The sequence below is a fragment of the Podarcis gaigeae genome (genome assembly GCF_964106915.1).
Source record: "Podarcis gaigeae genome assembly, chromosome: 13".
In the NCBI taxonomy this organism is placed as follows: Eukaryota; Metazoa; Chordata; class Lepidosauria; order Squamata; family Lacertidae; genus Podarcis; species Podarcis gaigeae.
This window is the reverse complement of record NC_139689.1, coordinates 30,342,220-30,355,660: the sequence shown is the minus strand read 5'-3', so window position 1 is coordinate 30,355,660 and position 13,441 is coordinate 30,342,220. Positions and strand designations below refer to the sequence as shown.

Here is a 13,441-nt window from a genome sequence, read left to right as displayed (position 1 = left end):
ACTTGGTAATACTTGCATGCACACAAATGGCAGTGTATCTTAAATGCACTTCACATGTCTGCTTCAAAAAACAACAACATGCAACTAACTTCCGACGAGTAGTGTGTGAAACACTAACAAAGAGGCAGCTTAGTGGCGCAAGTAGCATCTCCAAAAACGAATTGTGGTAGTAGAATGTCAAAAGACCCTGCACTTTCAACTGTGTGGAGGGCCATAGCTTAGTGGTAGAGCATCCACTTTGCAGGCAGAAGATCCTGGGTTCAACCCCCAGGATCTCTAGCTAGGGCTGGGAATGCTGCACCCAAAAAATTTGGAAAGCTGCTGTCAGTCGTAGTGGACAGTGTGGACAATATAAGAGCTTGTACAGACTGATTGAGAATAAGGTGGATTCGTAAGTTTATAACACAATCATTTAGTCTTCCAGATGTTGTGGCCTGCAGCAGTCCCAGCCAATGTGGCCAATGGTCAGGGGTGATATGGGGGTTGTCGTCCAAAACTTCTCCGAGCAGAAGTGCGGAGAGGTTTACCCCACTACCTGGACTGGTAAGGTCAAGAAAGCCCCTCCTCCTATAGCAGATGGGAGGCTGGTGAGCTGGTGATAGGAGTTAGGGGACATCCACCAGCCACAATGGTAAAGGTAAAGGACCCCTGGATAGTCAAGTCCAGTAAAAGGCGATTATGGAGTGTGGCATTCATCTTGCTTTCAGGCCGAGGGAGCCGGCGTTTCTTCACAGACAACTTTCCGGGTCATGTGGCCAGCATGACTAAACCGCTTCTGGCGCAACGGGACACCATGACAAGTGCCAAAGTGCAAAGAAACAGTGTTTATCTTCCCGCTGCAGCAGTGCTTATTTATCTACTTGCACTGGCGTGCTTTCGAACTTCTAGGTTGGCAGGAGCTGGGACTGAGCAACGGGAGCTCACCCTGTCGCAGGGATTCGAACCGCCGGCCTTCCGATCGGCAAACCCAAGAGGCTCAGTGGTTTAGACCACAGCGCCCTCTGCACCCTTGTTAGCAGCCACAATATATGTATGATATAGTATTAGGGTGAACCACCTTGAGCAATTTGGTTGGAAAGGCAGCACAGTTTTGCTTCTCTGTTGTTAAGCCTAGTAAATTCATGGTCAGCCGAGGTTCTGTTTGCTAAAGTCTAGCGCAGGCTTCCTCAACCTCGGCCCTCCAGATGTTTTTGGCCTACAACTCCCATGATCCCTAGCTAGCAGGACCAGTGGTCAGGGATGATGGGAATTGTAGTCTCAAAACATCTGGAGGGCCAAGGTTGGGGAAGCTGGTCTAGCGCCTCCTTTGCCAATGCATAAAGTGTAAAGTAGGTAGGAGCAGGGCTTTTTTTGCAGCAGGAACTCCGTTCCAGCAACTCTCAGGTTGCCATTATGTATTTCACACTCTCTCTCAAAAGAGAGAGTTGTTTGGGACACATGTATAGGATGTATCCTCAAACAATATAACATATAGTTAGCCACATTGGGTACCCAATGTTCTGCTGCATGGATGCTTGCAGGCTGATGCCAGCAAGTAAGGCATGATTTATTCATTTTTGAGTGCAACTTATTGAGATCATCCACCGGCTGTGCACTGACACACAGAATACTTGTGCACAACACATTTGAATGCAAGAGTCAGCTAGTGTAGCTGATCCCGAGGAAGCCCTTGATTCAAATCTCGCCCCAGTCGCCGTTTTCCCAGATTGCTTTGCACCTTTCAGGATGTTTATGAAAATTCAGGTCACAAGTTAATGTGTTTGTCCTTTAAAGTGCCCCTGAGCTCTTCTGCTGCCTTCTGGTGAGGCTGTGAAGGGCTTCTTGATCTCTTCCACTTACTAATGGGATCAATCTGCTCAGCATCCTCACAGCCAGATCCTATTAGCTGGGGTGAACAGTGTCAGCTCTGGTCCTCTAGAACTTCATGAACCACCTCACCTTTTCCAAGGTGAACGCAATCCTCATCCTTTCCCCTCTTTCTAGACAACCTCCACCCCACAAGACTTTTCATTCCTCTCCAGTGGTCAAGACCTCTGAAATGGCAGAGTGTCCTACTTTGCAAATCTGTTTGAAGAAGTCCTCTATTTCAAAGGGCAAAGAAATCTTAAGAAAGAAGAGCAGGGGCTGTACCAGTTTGTACCTGGGCAGCAGACTGAGCTGGCGAACAGGCCACATGGTTGCATTCTTCCCGGCGATGGCAAGAGTTGTACAGGCCTGCCTTTCCAAGGGTGAGGAAGCTGTAGCCTTCTGTATGCCATTGCCGCATGACAACCACCCTGACCCAGTGGCGTAGCATGGGTTGTCAGCACCCGGGGCAAGGCAATTAATTTGTGCCCCCTAACCCATGGATTTGTGCCCCCTAACCCTAACCCCCAGATGTTGCGTCCGGTGCGGCCGCCCCCCCCCCTGCACCCCCCACGCTACGCCACTGCCCTGATCCTCGATTATGGTCTGTGCTGGACAAGGCTGATGGAAGCTGGAGACCAGCAGCACCTAGCAGGGTGCCCAAACTTTTTTTCAGAGAGGGCCAGATTTGATGAAGTGAACATGTGTGAGGGCCGACCAAGGTTGTTGAGCTTTTTTTGTTTAGCTTTTTTTTTACAATTATACCCCAAAGTTGTTGAGCTTTCTTAGAATTGAAGTTTACCTCAAAGTTGTTTAGCTTTTTTAAGGTTTTAACCCCCAATTTGTTGAGTTTCTTTTAGGATTTTACCCCAGGACATATACTGCCACAGGAGCTGGATTAAATCAACGGGCAGGCCAGATTAGGCCCCCGAAACAGACTTTGAACACGCCTGATCTAGTGCCACAGCTCTACCACCCCTGTCTTATTACAGTAATTAATTAATCTGTACAGATTAATTAATTAATCTGTACATAACAATACTCACAGAGCATTTAATGCAAATTTGTGTCCTCCTTTCTTGGCAATGCATAATCAGCCACGCTCCACCCTTACTCATCCCACTTTTCCTTTTTGCCTCATTCTAACTGGATTCCTCCCATCCAGCCCTTTTGCTCAGGCTCCTCTGCCTCGATCGGCCTCCCTCTTCCTCACCTGTCAGTCCACTTCGCCTCGAGCCATCACTGCTCTGCTCTTCCTTCTTTGCTCAATGCTCCACTTGGGGGCAGAATTCGCTTTAGGCAAATAGGTGCCATTGCAGAGGAAAGCTTCCATAGGATCCCAGGGTGGCAGTCAGTCAGTTTGTAATGCACAGTGAGTTGTGTCAAGGAGCACTTACTCTCAGCAGGAGCCTAGCCAGGATGCTTTTGGGCCATTACCTATTTTGGGGTGGGATTCAATCACATACTGGCAGATTCAGGTTGTGTTGTGCACCTACTTACGCATGATTTGGTGCTCTCCTGCAGCGAAAGGAGATGCACTGGAAAGCAACAATTGCTTGATGCATTGGCTAACCTCCCTGCAAAGTGATCTGCATGCTGGTTAACTAGTTAGCTAACCTCCTTGCAAGCTAAAAAATTTCCTTCCAGTAGCACCTTAAAGACCAACTTTAAGGTGCTACTGGAAGGAATTTTTTTTGTTTTGACTATGGCAGACCAACACGGCTACCTATCTGTAACTCCTTGCAAGCTTTGTGCAAACAACTCGGGATGAATGCTCAATTAAAAACTCAGCTGGCAGTGACCCAGTGTCTAGTATTTGGGGCTGGATGTGTGTAAAGCAGAGTGGGACATCAGCATTCTCAAGCTGAGCTAATGCAATTCCCAGGGGGCTGGGACACAGAACTCAGAGCTAAAATATTTATACCGTATTGGCTCGAATATAAGCCGCACCTTTTAAAATTCAAGGGCGGGGGGAGAGGAAAAAAAGACAATACCCAAATATAAGCCACTCCCTTAAAATTCCACAGGCACTCACACCTGTCTGTCTGTTTCAGCAGCGATATCGTGTTGTCAGGGTGTTTCTTCCAACAGCACCTTTCCCTCCACATACACAGATGGAAGGACTAGAGGCCTGTTTTCTTGAGACTGCAAAGTCTACATAATAGTAACTTCCGTTTGGCAACATACAATTTTTCTTTCGGGGGGGGGGCAGTCTTGTGCGCCCTCGGTATTTGTTAGATGGGAGCAGATGTCTAACAACAACCTGGAGGGGTCCAGCTTCCCTAGCACACTTAATTTGTTGTTGTCGTTGTCATCTCTTTATATATTTTCTCGTTTCCCGTCTTGCCAACATGTTTCCTGAATTGAGATGAACTGCACACAGCATTCCAGATGTGGCCGTACCAGGGCTAGAATAAGGCTTTTGGTGGATGCAAAAATTGTGGTGTGGGCTCACATCAAGTTTAGTCCAGTGTTCTGTTTTTACAGATTCTTCTGAAAGTTCGTAAGCAAGGCCTGAAGCTTTCCACACCCCATACCCCCCCGTTAATTGTTCCCTGGCTGCTGTCATTCAGATATACACTGGTTCAGTGTATGGAGCTTCTACTGAACAACCACAATTAATTTGACAGCCTTAGCTAACCCCCACCTTTTTTATTTATAAAAAAGGCCATTTAAGCATTGGCTGAGCATTACTTAACTGACTTTCAGAAAACAGCTATCTGTTTAAATAAATAAGCAAAATAATTTGGTTTCTTTCTCACACACTTACCACTGCCCCCCAACCAAATGCAGAAGTTTTGGGAGGATTTAAGCTCACATGTATCTTTTTTATATATGAAATAACAGCTTTATATACATATCTGAGAGGTGTGCAGCACATGTCCTTTGAACTGAGGAAGGAGCACTGGGGGGTGTGTGTTCTTGCTTCAACTCTCACCCCGATTTTATGTTTGTAGATCAAAGACACAAAAATCAATAATAATTTTGTGTGTGGGCCCTTCTCCGTTCCCCCACCCAAATCCCTCATCCTTACCCCAGTACATGGTGCCAGTCACATTTTTCTTTCCTCTTAAGTGTGGTGGTGATTTGTGTTTTGAATCTACAGATAAATTGGGAGTTTTCCTTGCCGTTCGTCTTAAACTTCTTGGCCAGGATCCAAAGCAGCTTGGAACTAGTTCTACAAACCCCAAAGGTCTGAGGGCTGCCATTCTGTACCCGGTGACCTGGGTTCAAGTCCAGCTCAACCCAGTAGGACTTAATTCTAAGCAGCAGGTCATCTGTTCTTTTAGATAGCTGTCCTATACACATCTACTCAGAAATAAGTGTGACTGAGCCCAATGGGGGTCGATTCCAGGTACATAGAACAACAGCCTTACAGTACAATGCTGTGTCTACTCAAAGGTAAATCCCACTGAGTCCAATGGGAGCTAACCCTGGGCATAGCATGGCAGAATTAGCACTGTTCTTCTTGAAAAGCAGCCCAACATCCACCCTGCCTTTACCCAGGTGTGATGGCAAGTGGTTTGTGATATGGCACAAGGGTAAAGAAGAGGGAAAAGGACCCACACTTTTCACTGGGATTGTGTAAGGCTCTAGAATTGGCTCTTTAAAAGTCCTGACTGGCTTTTATCCCTCCTGCCCTTAAAAAAAAGGGGGGAGGCAAAAACTAGTCTTCCCAGAAAAGAACAAAGTGAAAAGAGCCGAAGGAACTGAGAGATATTTCCTCTCACAAAATGCTTTGTGACAATTCTTATAAAAGGGAGTCTTAAGATTTAAGGGCGGTTGTTGTTGGGGTGGTTCTTTTTGGTTAGTGAAAACATGAAACAGTGCACAATGCTGAGTTTGGGGTTTTTTTGACACCCTACCTCAGAAAGCTGGAGGGCTTTTGCTCAAAAGAACTTCTATCACAGCATTCATAACCCAGTCTTGTTCTCCCTCCACAAATCTTTTCAGTGCCTTCTTGAAGACACGTTCTGTCCATCGAAAAAAAGCCCATAGCCAAACAACACAAACCCAGCCAAAGTTAAGTACCTTTTATCTCACACTGATTTTAAAAGTGCTCAACTGTGGCTAGAGAATACGGGTTAGCATTTTAAAAGAAAATTGTGACCCAGCCGGTAAAAGAATCTGTGTCCCACCACCCTGATCTTCTCCTTGCCACACCCTCCTCCTAGAAATCCTCCAAATTCCAAACTTTTACAAAGTCTTCTTTTAAAATGTATTTATATATATTTTATATATTTATATATATATAATATTTCTTCTTTCTTAAATGAATGAATCCTTCTCTCCTCCTCCTTTCTATGTGTAGAAGAAAAACCCTGAAGAACTAATTTTACTTCTCTCTCTCTTTCTTTTTTAATTATTTGCTGGTGTCGGATTTTTTTTTTTTTAGGCATGTGGGGGGTGGGGTGGACAAGGAGTGGGGAAAGGCAGGGTAAAGAGAGAAAGGTTAACTTTGGGTGGTCAAGTCGAGGATGGAAAAGGAGCAATAAAATAAAAAAACAGGAAACAGAAAACAAGAAAACATTACACCCTTTCCCCTGAAACATCTGAAATGCAAACTCAACTGGGAAGAAAAGAAAAAAACACCACTTCATTTTCACTGCAACAAGAAGCAGGCAACTCCTTAGTGAAGGTGTATAATGTGTGCACGACAAGGGTGAGAGTGTGTGTGTCGAGGGGGGAGGGGATGCGTGCCACATAGGAGGTGAATTTTTCTGTAATCAGTTGGGTTTTCTTTTAATATATATATATATATAGATATATATATGTATGTAAAGTCTCGCTCCTAGATTTTGAGCTTCTGTCCTTTAGATTGGCTCGTTGATCTTTATCCGCAGAGTCCAGAACTTCCTGGATCAGATGATCTGTGCCTCTCCGGGGGGGGGGGGGGATGTCCCCGCAAATAGGGGGGTCTTCATTGCAAAAGTGGAACCCTGTTTTGCTGGAACCGTTGAACGAAGGGTAGCGTGCTGGCATGGAACAGTACGTGTAAGCCCACCCCCCTCAGGCCCAACTGCAGCCCACGCAGTGCCGTGGAGGGGGAGGGAGGAGAGACCACTTGCAGCGGCCTGCTGTCCCATGGCTCCCCCACCCCCTTGCCCCAACCTTGCTCCTCAGACGTTTTGTCCAGGCAGGCCCCAGGGAGCAAAAAGACCAAAGTGTGCAGCAGGCAGCCGGGAGGGTGGGGGTCAAGCAGCTTGTCCCGGTGGCCGCTGCGGTCACGGCGAATGTGTGGCAGGACTGCTTCTGTTGGAACTGGGGGAGAGGCTGGGGCTGCAGCTTCCCGGAGGGGGGGCGAGGCTTCCTATGCGCGACGGGGCTCCCGCCGAGGCCCCCAAAGTGTCCATGCCTTCCGAGTTCTCCAGCATCTCCTGGATCAGCGGCGGCATCGATCCAGGGATCTCCATCTTCAGCGTGATCACTCTTTCAGCACCTGGGGGGGGGGGGGAGCGAGGCAGACAGGCGACTTAATGCCAGAGGTAGGTGCCAAGTCAGCGAAGTTAACTCTTTATTCAAAGGGCAGCTTAGCAGACTAGGCCCAGTGAGCACAGAAACTCTTGTCTGTAGGTCTTGCCCAAAGGAGGCAGTTGCGAGGACTGAAGGTCCCTGTCTTCCCACAGCTCTCTAAGACTCCTCCCTCCCCCAGGCCCTTCCCAAGCAATCTGAGATTCTGACGCCTGGCCTTTCTTTGCTCTGCTCTCTTCATACCTTTTCTGGTTCGGGAGGAGGGGAGGTGGGTACTTGCAGGAGGGGAAGACAGCCTTCTTTCAGCAGCCTGCCTCCGGCCTGCTCTCTGCCACAGCCTCTTCCTGCTCACTAAACCCTGTTGCCTCTTCTACTTCCAACATCTCCTCCTCCCAGTCTGACCCCTCTTCTCCCTCTGGCTACTCATAGTCACCCCACCACCAATCCCCTGGTTCTGAGCCTCCTTCCTCTGGAGATTCACCTTAGGGGTTCCCCAGATGGTGCCTCCCCCCCCCCACTCCTCTGCATCCAGCCAGTCCATGTCTGGGTGGGAGGAGAACAGAACTCACACCACCTCTTTGCTGAGCCTCCCCTTCTTGCCCTGCACTGGACAGCTCAATAATGGGATGATCCTTGCTTTGCCCCCAGGTCACACACTCTTGTCAGGGAGCTGCAAGGAATCTCTAGCAGATGCTTTTGAATACCTGTCTTCTGCATTCACACTTGGGAGTTTTTAGGCATTTTAGGCACGTTTCAAGTCTCTAGTGCGCATCTCAAAATGGAGAGAGAGACTCCCTGTGCAGAACCCGGAGCCCCGCCCTCACCCTTTGCGCTGATGCTTCTCAGGTCCGTGATCTTCATCAGCATCTTGGGGAACATGTGGGGCTTGCTAGGCCTCCTCTTCCTCACGTAGATTTTCAGGGCTTCCAGCAGTGGCTCCTGCAACTTGTCCACACGGTCCGGCTGCTCCAGGTCTTGCCGATCTGGGCAGAGGGAGGGGAGAGCAGGCATTTAGAAAAACAACAGGCAAAAAATACATCTGCACAACACTCAGAATACAAAAAATAAGAGAAAAATGTGCCTAGTAAGAGCCATTGTCTATGAACCTAACAGGGAATTTGTGTTGTATTTATTGATGCATGCATCACAATACATGGATACACACCCACACCCATGGCCAAAATCACTTCTGAGACTATGAGAGGCATTATTCCCTCCCCCTCCCAATTGCTTTGCATTTTTAAAAGATGCACAACAGGCAGGAGTTACACAGCTGCAGTTTCTTCTTTCACACCTGTGGAAAAGAAGCACACACCCCATGATCACGAGACCATTTGTGAGCAGGTGGGAACCACTGCGTTCCAGACAAGCCTAGAAAATTTCTAGCGGGTGGAATCCTGCAAATACAGAATTCACACATGCTGCTGCATTTTGAGACCACGGTTTTCCTTTGTTTTCTATGTTCTTCTCTTGTTCTAAGCCTCAAGCTCCACAAATGAATTTGCCTTAGGGTATGGGTTACATCTCACACTTGAGGGCCACAATGGGGCTTCCTACACCCAAATCACTTATAAAAAACCCCCACAACCACCCACAAGAAAACCACCACACATGTTGCTTGCTGCATGTGATGATCGCACCATAGGTCTGTTTTGCAAAAGGCGCATCTGCCAGCGAAAGTTGTGACTTTCCAGTGCCTGCACACAGCAAGATTGCCATGGTGTGCAACTGGTGCATGCTTAAAAGCTACAGATTGCAACTGCACATGTGGTTTTCGCACTCTTCCCTACACAGTAAAAGTCAGTGCGCATGTGGGTTCCACGACAACATTGTCACCAATGTGGGGAACAAGCTTCCTCTAACCTTTCAGTCATTAGCATTGGTGTTTGAAAATATTCTGAACCTCATGGCGCATGAAGGCAACGCCATCTCTCCTCCCCACTGCTGAACCTTGCAAAAATCTTCTCTCGTTCATCAAAAGCTTTCAAAAAAGTAAGAAGTTTCATGCCTCTCACCAAAATAACTTCCTGCCACCAGATGGTGCTGTTGGACAGGGATGTCCCCTATTGAAAAAGCCCTGGCAAAATATAAGACTTGCAAGGGTTTGCAAGTCTTTAGGGTTTCTAAAGGAACAATATCAGGTGAAGAAAGGCTCAAGAACTATCTCACTGCAACAAGTGATCTTGTTATGGCCCTTTCCCCTCCCCTTGCTTCAGAGGAACCTTGGAAACAGTATTTTGGTGCAAAGGCACAGGGGTCTCAATTCTCAGCATCCCTAGAGTTCTTTTTTTGGGGGGGGGGTTGCACCCAAATACTTTGCTCTAAAATAAATATAACATCACTCATAGACCCCCTGTGGAGGAGGGCAGGCTTACAACCATCCTTGTTCATGTGAATATAATTTTGCCTTGGGAGACTCAAAGCCCCGTGGCTGAGTCTCAAGTTTAAGAGTTTTAACATTCAGGAGCTGCAAATGGCAAATGATTTCCTGGTCTTTTAACCCTACTTCAGGCTGCAATATGATGAGGGAGTTACATACTTGAGTGCTCTCTTGTCAAAATAAAATTCAACAAAAATCCCTGCACATGAATAAATAGCTTATCAGGGAGAGAATGAGACCAAACACTTGACACGTTTGGTCTATGTACCAAGGAGTTACTTTGTTTTGCTTTAAAGGAAGATGGGAGATAAAGTCACAGAAATTTAGATGGAATGGTTCAGGGAAATGTTTGCTACAGGATTCCAATGTAGTTTGCTACAGGATTCCAACTGGCTTTTTTATTAGGTCTTCCTTAAGCGATTCTCATTTCAAGCAAACAGTTTTGGACTGCTTCCATCACTACAAATATTCACTTCTGGGAACACTCGCCCAAGGGAAACAACAAAAACCAACTTAAGAAACCAACACTGGGGAACTGGACTTAACACTTCTGAGTGCAAGAAGAATCCTAAAATCTGAATTCTAGGAGAATCTGGTCTGTTTCCTCCCCAAGGCCCCATTGGCACTCAATATTTAAAGCAACATCATGCCACTTTAAGGAAATGTAGTTTGTTAATGCTGCTGAGACCATTATTTCCCCCGTAAAGCTACAAATCTCATGAGTGGTTTAGCAATCCATATGTCTTCTGAGGGAACTCTGGAGGGGCCCAGGTGAAGAAGCTGTGGTTTTGCAAAACTTTAGTTTTGTCTGATTATCAGGGTTTGAGGGACAATACACACACACATACAGAGAGAGCCAGTGTGGTGTAGTGGTTAAGAGCGGTGGACTCGTAATCTGGTGAACCGGGTTCGCTTCCCCGTTCCTCCACATGCAGCTCCTGGGTGACCTTGGGCCAGTCACACTTCTCTGAAGTCTCTCAGCCCCACTCACCTCACAGAGTGTTTGTTGTGGGGGAGGAAGGGAAAGGAGAATGTTAGCCCCTTTGAGACTCCTTCGGGTAGTGATAAAGCGGGATATCAAATCCAAATTATTATTATTCTGGTACATACACAGTGCAGAACTATGATTATGACTATATGCATCCACTGACCAAACCCTGAGAATGGAGGACATCGGTCCTGCTCTCAGTCCCAGTAATGGTGCTTACCCCCGCATATGAGGCAGATAGCGCTGAGGAGCCCTGTTTCGGCGTCATCCATCTCGAGTGGCAGCAGCTGGTTGGCGAAGGCGAAGACCAGGTCTGTGAGGGGCCCAAAGCCTGCGTTGTGCATCTGAGTGCGGTTGAGCGTCAGGCCGTCCGAGAACGTCATGGTGTCCTGCTCTGGGGTGTAGCGCGTGCATATCCGTAGGATCTAGGAAGGAGCATGCGGGAGAGAGGCATGCATCACACAGAGGCTCTCAATGCCTTCCACATTCCGCAATGCTATTACAGTGGTACCTCTGGTTACGTACTTAATTCATTCCAGAGGTCCGTTCTTATCCTTTAGTTAATGGGGCCTCCTGCTGTTGCTGTGCCGCCGGAGCACGATTTCTGTTCTCATCTGGGTTAGTGGAGTTTGTAACCTGAAGCGTATGTAACCTGAAGCATATGTAACCCGAGGTACCACTGTAATTGGTTACTATGAGGTGGTGGATACGGGTTCATTTGTGTGCTTTTTTAAAGAGATGAGAACCAGAGTATGGAGCAAGCTTGTTTTCTGCTGCTTCAGAGGGTAGGAGGAACCAAACCAATCAATTCAAACTACAGTGGTACCTCGGGTTACAGACGCTTCAGGTTACAGACTCCGCTAACCCGGAAGTAGTACCTTGGGTTAAGAACTTTGCTTCAGGATGAGAACAGAAATTGCGTGGCAGCAGCAGTGGGAGGCCCCATTAGCTAAAGTGGTACCTCAAGTTAAGAACAGTTTCAGGTTAAGATTGGACCTCCAGAACAAATTAAGTTCTTAACCCAAGATACCACTGTACAATCATATCTCAGAAGTCAAATGGAATCCGTTCCAGAAGTCCGTTTGACTTTCAGAATGTTCAGAAACCAAAGTGTGGCTTCCGATTGGCTGCAGGAAACTCCTGCAGCCAATCAGAAGCCACGGAAGCCCCATCAAATGTTCAGGTTCCAAAGAATATTCACAAACCGGAACACTCACTTCCGGGTTTGTGGTGTTTGGGAGCCAAAACATCTGAGTATCAAGTTGTTCAGGATCCAAGGTACGACTGTACAAGAAAGGAGGTTCTAGCTATACTTTAGGAAAAACCTTTTTGCTGGTGAGAGCTGTTCCAAGAGTGGAATGGATTGTGGACTCTCCTTACAGAGGGGTTTTAAAGCAGTGGCTGGATAGCTTACCTGCCAAGGATTCTTCAGCTGTGATTCCTACATTGCAGCAGTTGAACTAAATGACCCTTGAGAGTCCTTCCAACTCCACAATTCTCATGTACTCAGGCTTCTGTACCCCCTATAGCATAGATGCTTCAACTAGTCCAGGGTTTCCCTAACTTGGGTCTCTAGCTGTTTTTGGACTACAATTCCCATCATCCCTGACCACTGGTCCTGCTAAGCTAGGGGTGATGGGAGTTGTAGTCCAGCAACAGTTGAAGACCCAACTTTGGGAGACATTGCACTAATGCGTCGGGGATTCACTACTGGACCATGGAATGATCTAGGGTGGATAGCAATGGCAGCACGGCCACCATAATGATAAAAAGAAAAGGGTTCCCCAACGCATGGTCTTTGGTTCTGAGGAGGCTGAAGATGTCTGCCCTATAGGTTCAAGGATTCCAATGACTTGCCCCTGTTGGAAGGAGAGGTGGGACTCACCAGGATGTCTAGACAGGCGGCTTTCAGGAGCGTGATCTGGTCAGCGATGGTGAGTGTGGTGAAGCCTGGCAACTGCTTGGCGAATTCGACTGTCTTGATGATACACTTTGTGGACAACTCACTGAACTTGTCCCACAGGTCAATGTCGAGAGAGACCCGCTGATCCGAACTGTTGTTCTGTGGAGCAGGGAGGAGAAGAGACCAGAAAGTCAGCATGAAGAGACGGAGAGGAAAAGAGGGAGAGCTGAATGCATTTGAGATGGGGACAAAAAGGGGGGGGGGTGGATTCCAGCCCACCCCCGCCCCAATTGAATTGGAAGATTAAGAAGAAATAGATTCTCTGGCTACATTGTCTGGCCACCTTGCCTTCCTGTGAAGTACATGACTTGATCACGTTTTACATTTTTTTTCTTTAAAAACCTTTTTATTTTAAGAAACAAGTAGTATTCCAATGTAACATATACAGAATAAACACCTCTAAACAGTGACAACAATGCATGAAAACATAAAATCCAGGCACAGGTGAGGAGAAGAAGTTATTATATTTTTGTGTTTCTCTGTCATTTTGGGGACTATCTTTAAAAGTAATATCTTCCAACTACGGACAGCTTTTACAAATGCGAACGAACATTTCATGAGTGCCACATCTGCACATATCGGGCTGGGACTTGTGTCTCGCCATCTTTCTGAACTGCTGGCCTAACTAAGCAGCTCCTCTTGAGAGACTCAGCTTTCACCTGAGCAGTCCTGGAAGCTGCCTTGCGTAGGCCCTGTAACTAAAAGACGGGATGTATTTATAAAACAACACAAGCAGGTTCCTTGCCCTTGTGGCTGGATAGAGGAGCCTAAGTAATGTGGCAAGGGCCTAGGG

General features: G+C 47.1%; 1 protein-coding gene and 1 long non-coding RNA gene across 4 annotated transcripts in view; one reads left to right on the top strand and one right to left on the bottom strand.

Annotated features, from left to right (window-relative positions):
• The first annotated feature begins 3,757 nt into the window (after positions 1–3,757).
• LOC310829894 lies at positions 3,758–6,179 on the top strand. The gene is made up of 2 exons (XR_014557417.1): positions 3,758–4,921; positions 4,952–6,179. It is a non-coding gene; the product is annotated as an uncharacterized lncRNA (long non-coding RNA).
• The window catches only part of RARA (retinoic acid receptor alpha), a 160,985-nt gene continuing 153,723 nt past the window's right edge, over positions 6,180–13,441 (bottom strand). For all 3 annotated transcript variants that reach the window (XM_083708785.1, XM_083708784.1, XM_083708786.1), the window contains 4 exons: positions 12,571–12,747; positions 10,906–11,110; positions 8,142–8,300; positions 6,180–7,285 (listed from right to left, as the gene is read on the bottom strand). In XM_083708785.1, the coding sequence (XP_083564911.1) occupies positions 7,071–7,285; positions 8,142–8,300; positions 10,906–11,110; positions 12,571–12,747 (756 nt within the window). In that variant the 3' untranslated portion in view covers positions 6,180–7,070. The remainder of the gene's footprint in view (positions 7,286–8,141; positions 8,301–10,905; positions 11,111–12,570; positions 12,748–13,441) is intronic.